Source organism: Trametes versicolor (assembly GCF_000271585.1).
Source record: "Trametes versicolor FP-101664 SS1 unplaced genomic scaffold TRAVEscaffold_4, whole genome shotgun sequence".
In the NCBI taxonomy this organism is placed as follows: Eukaryota; Fungi; Basidiomycota; class Agaricomycetes; order Polyporales; family Polyporaceae; genus Trametes; species Trametes versicolor.
In genome coordinates this window covers 2,009,204-2,013,270 of record NW_007360324.1, presented here as the reverse complement: position 1 = coordinate 2,013,270, position 4,067 = coordinate 2,009,204, and the positions used below count along the sequence as shown (strand labels likewise).

The 4,067-nt window shown below is 62.3% G+C and overlaps 1 protein-coding gene across 1 annotated transcript; it reads left to right on the top strand.

The window, feature by feature from the left end:
- Positions 1 to 940: 940 nt before the first annotated feature.
- On the top strand, positions 941 to 3,799 carry TRAVEDRAFT_28195 (uncharacterized protein; the record flags this gene model as incomplete). The annotated part of the gene is made up of 8 exons (XM_008037937.1): positions 941 to 1,403; positions 1,600 to 1,714; positions 1,750 to 1,935; positions 1,974 to 2,336; positions 2,395 to 2,574; positions 2,631 to 2,840; positions 2,895 to 3,712; positions 3,769 to 3,799. Coding segments are annotated over 2 exons (294 nt in total), but the record flags the coding sequence as incomplete, so codon positions are not given.
- Positions 3,800 to 4,067: the final 268 nt, after the last annotated feature.

Genomic DNA, 4,067 nt, shown 5'->3' with positions numbered 1-4,067 from the left:
AAAGCCTCCACCACGACTCAGTGGGAAGGTATCGAGGGCGGGCGCAGCAGCAAGCGTTCCAGCATGCATGCGTCGCTCAGTGGGAAGGAGAAGTCTAGGGACAGTGCTCACCGTCAGACCATCGGCCTTGGACTATCGACAGACGGCGTCGTAGATTCCGATTACGTCGTCACTAGCGGCGACGACATGCAGCATGGTTCTCCGCCGCCGGAGAACTCGACGAAGAAGACGGGGACAGCGAGTGCTCGGTCGAGCTTCACACCCAAGCGGGGCTCCAGCTCTTCGGGTACTTATGCCAGTGCCAGCACCCCGGCGACGAGTTCGCGCGACTCTGCCTCGTTGTCCGTAGCCACGAGCGCTACCTCCGTCTCCGCAGCATCCGGCCGGCAGTCTTCTGGGAAGGCCAGGAGGAGGGCGTGGGGCGTGCGGATGGCGGGCTGTGGACGCGGCACGGCGCGGCGGGCGAGGTGTGTCGGGGCGTGTGGGCTGCGTCGGGCGGGGCGCGGCGGGCGGGGCGCGGCAGGCGGGGCGCGGCGGACGGTGTGCATGTACATAGACAGAAACCGAATATATTTCGTTCGCGACCGAGACAAACTGGCGTGCGCGGGGACAGAGAATGCTGGCGCGGGCGAGTGCGTTCGCAATCGAATTTGCAGGTGGGTGTGCGGTGGCGGTGCGCGCGTGAGGAGAGAGGCGGCGGGGACTTGGGCGCGGAGTGTGCCCTGCGCGGACGATCTCGCTTGCGGGCATCTGTGTGTGCCGTTCAGATCTCCCGGATGGATTCACGTACTCTGCGTGTTTTCTGGAGGTATAGTAGGCGCTGTGTGTTTTCTGGGGACATAGTAGACGCTGTAGGGGGCTCTATGGGGGGCTCCATGGGTGGCTCATGGGCAGGAAAGTGAGGAGGAGAGGGGGCTCGTTCTCGCACTCTGGGCTGGCTGGGAAACGCGAAGGACTCGTATTGTGGACTACAGGATATACAGGCAGATATAAACAAAAATCGGCGCACAGAACGACCGCAAACTGGCCGTCCAGGACACTTCGCGCAGGACGAGGGACGCGGGCGCCTATTGTGACACCACTCGAGACTGCAGAGTCTCGCGCCGCTGTCGCCCTCGGCCTCTGGGTGGTTTCCGCTCTCGGTACGTCCTCCCTGCTCACTCTGAGTCGATTCCGCCGTCTGCTAGCCCGGAAAGTTAGCTGGGGTCTGCGGGAACAGATACATCGCCGTACTCACTCTCCTTCGCGCACCGGTGCACCTCGTACCGTGATTTTCCTGCCCCAGTCGATGGAGAGGGCCTGCTGTGCGCGCGGAGGTCGAATGCCGCTTACGGCGTGCCGGGAAGCCATCCGACACGCCTAGGACATCGCTGATGCGGTGTACCGTGCTCTAACCCTCGCGCGTGTGCCCTGCGAAATTCTGTAAGTCAGTCGAATGCCAGCTACGCGTGAGGAAGCGGTACGCACCATCGCTCGTTCGCCCGCTGCCTCGACAACGTCCGTTCGCGTCCGTTGAGTGCGCCCGGAAGATGCATGCGGTACCGACAACTCCTCGCTGTTGTCGTGTCCGCCGCGTGCGCGCGAACTTGACAATGGGAGCCGGAGCCGCTCGACACGCTCGGGACGTCTCCGACACTGCGTACCGCAGTCTGGCCCTCGCGCGGCGCCTGCAGGCCCGAGAAAGCCAGTTCGACGCCACAGCTTGTGCGCGACGGTACGTACCATGTATTTTTCGCGCGCTGCGCCCAGTGGCATCCGGGACATGTGGTGTACGTCCGGTTCATAGAGCGCACTCCGGAGATGGCAGCAGCCACCCCGCAGTCGCGAATGGACTACGTCTTGCACAGCAGGCTGGATCGAGTCCGTGGGGGATTGACGAGGGCGTCGACCACAATCAAGCCGTTGAGCGGCGCAGCCAGACTGCGTGAGGCTCGACGTTAGCTGAAAGATCAAAACATGAGCAACTTGCTCACCTGCGCTCTCAGAAGCACATCGTTGCGAAGGAGTTCCGCGCGAACGGGAGCACAGGAAGACGCGAACGCGAACGGCGCAGAGTCTCCCCCGGTAGTGTAAATTCCCATCGCCCGGCTCGCCGTGGTCGGGACTAGCATGCGTGAGTGGTGGTATGGGCTCAAGAGAGCTCTGCGCGCCCGCGAGACATCTTCGCGATCGAGCGGCCGCGGGCGCCTATTTCGACGCAGCCCGAAATTGACAAGGACGTCAGAGTTTCGCTTTGACGCGTCGCGTCTCTGCTTCGCTCCACGTCCTCACTCTGCGCTCGCGCCGCTTCCCTCGTGCGCCGACCGCCTCTCCCGACGTCAACCTGCATGCACAATCTGCAGGCGGGGCCAGTCAGCGGGAACATCGGATCCGCGAAAAGAAAACGGTACGCACTTTCGCTCGTTCGCACTGGCCATTGCGTCGCACGCACCAGCCGGGCGCTCCGCAACGTATGTCTGGGATACGGAACGGGGGCTCGCAGCCGCTCCCTGCCGTTCGAGATCGAACCCTGCGAGAGGGTGTATGGTGTTGGGGGAGTCGGGTTGCCAACTAGGTAAGTCCCGGGATAAACGACTGTATAAAATCAAAGGTGAGCGAGCACCTTGGAAAGGCAAACAGCAGCCACGTACGCCGCGAGCCGATTCCGCCTTTCTGGACGTCGCCGGGCGCCTATCTCGACGTAGCTCGAAACTTCAAAGTCCCGCGCCGCCGTCGTTCCGACTTGCTCGCTCGTCCGGCCCCGGTTCTGATGCCCTCCCGGGCAATGACAGTAGCCCACGAGTAACAGAGTATACTATGGCGGGCCGCGCCGCCGGCCTCCTAAACGGACAATTCTTCATCTGTAAAATCTAGTTCAGCTGCCGACTCAAGATAAGAACTACAATGGTACGTACCATGTCTGGCTTGAACTCGCAGCATAGCCGCAAAGCTCAAGAGCTTGAAGGCATGTGCCGGGGTCCGGACGCGGAACGCATGCTCGTGTTCACGGTGGGTGCTTCGAATTCCGGTCGTACGAAAGACTTGGTCCAAGTGCTCGCCGGGCTCGTGCACGTTATTTGCTGGTTGCCAGTAATAGCCGGTATGTGAGTAGTCGAGCACAAGGAGTACATAGCGGAGAAAGGACGACCGTCAACGCGTCCAGGACGAGTGGATGCGGTGCCGGAGTGAGCCTCGGTGAGCCGCGGAGGCACTTGGCAAATAAGGCGCTTATCGGAATCGCGCGCGATCGAGGAGTCGCGCGCGGCACCTTCACCCTGCCCCACGACGAGCCTCGAGCCTGGCTTCTTCATCCACGCTGGCCATCGCAATCCGCACTCGCGGCGACAGACCTGCATATTTGCAACATAGCTGAAGTGAGCTAGCATCGCGTGCAAGACAATCACATCACGTACCCAGGTGCCCTTCTCGAGCTCATTGGTGAGACGCCGACCCGCACTCCCTCCTCGCGTCCTCGCGTCCTTGCTCCAGACCGGCTAACACGTGCCCGCGACAAATGTAGGTGACTCCCGTGCTACCGTGGAAGTAGTCGCGCTCTTCCGAAATGCCTCGCGTCGACGCCGGCACGGCGAGTACGAGCGGGACCGATAGGGTGAGTCGCAAGCTTTGAGTTGTGTAAGAGAGACGTCCAGGCGTGTTTACAACACGTGTTCTCCGCCTGTGAGTCACTCAGTCGGCGCGCGCACATGGCGCAGACTGCGCGCCCATGAGTGGTCTGTGAAGGGCTGCATCAGTGTACAGCGCCCCATATACAAACAGTGAGAGGCTTGCCAAGGGTGCGCGTGCGCAGTGGCTGGGAATTGCACTCGACAAGCTCGCAGGGCTGTCTGGGTGCAAGGGGCGTGTCCCGCGGCGGGCGGGAACCGCGAGACAGGGAACTGCGTCGGGGGCGAGCACCCTCGACTAGTTCCCTGTATCGCACTGCCGGACGCACGCAGAAAATGTGCGGCGCCCCTTCACTGGCAGCTCGTGCCAACTGAGTTTCCCGCTGCACTGGAGGTGCAGGCGGTGTCAGTGGCTGGCCAGCTCGCCAGATGATTGACGGCGTTGAAGCCTCGTCCGTCTCACGC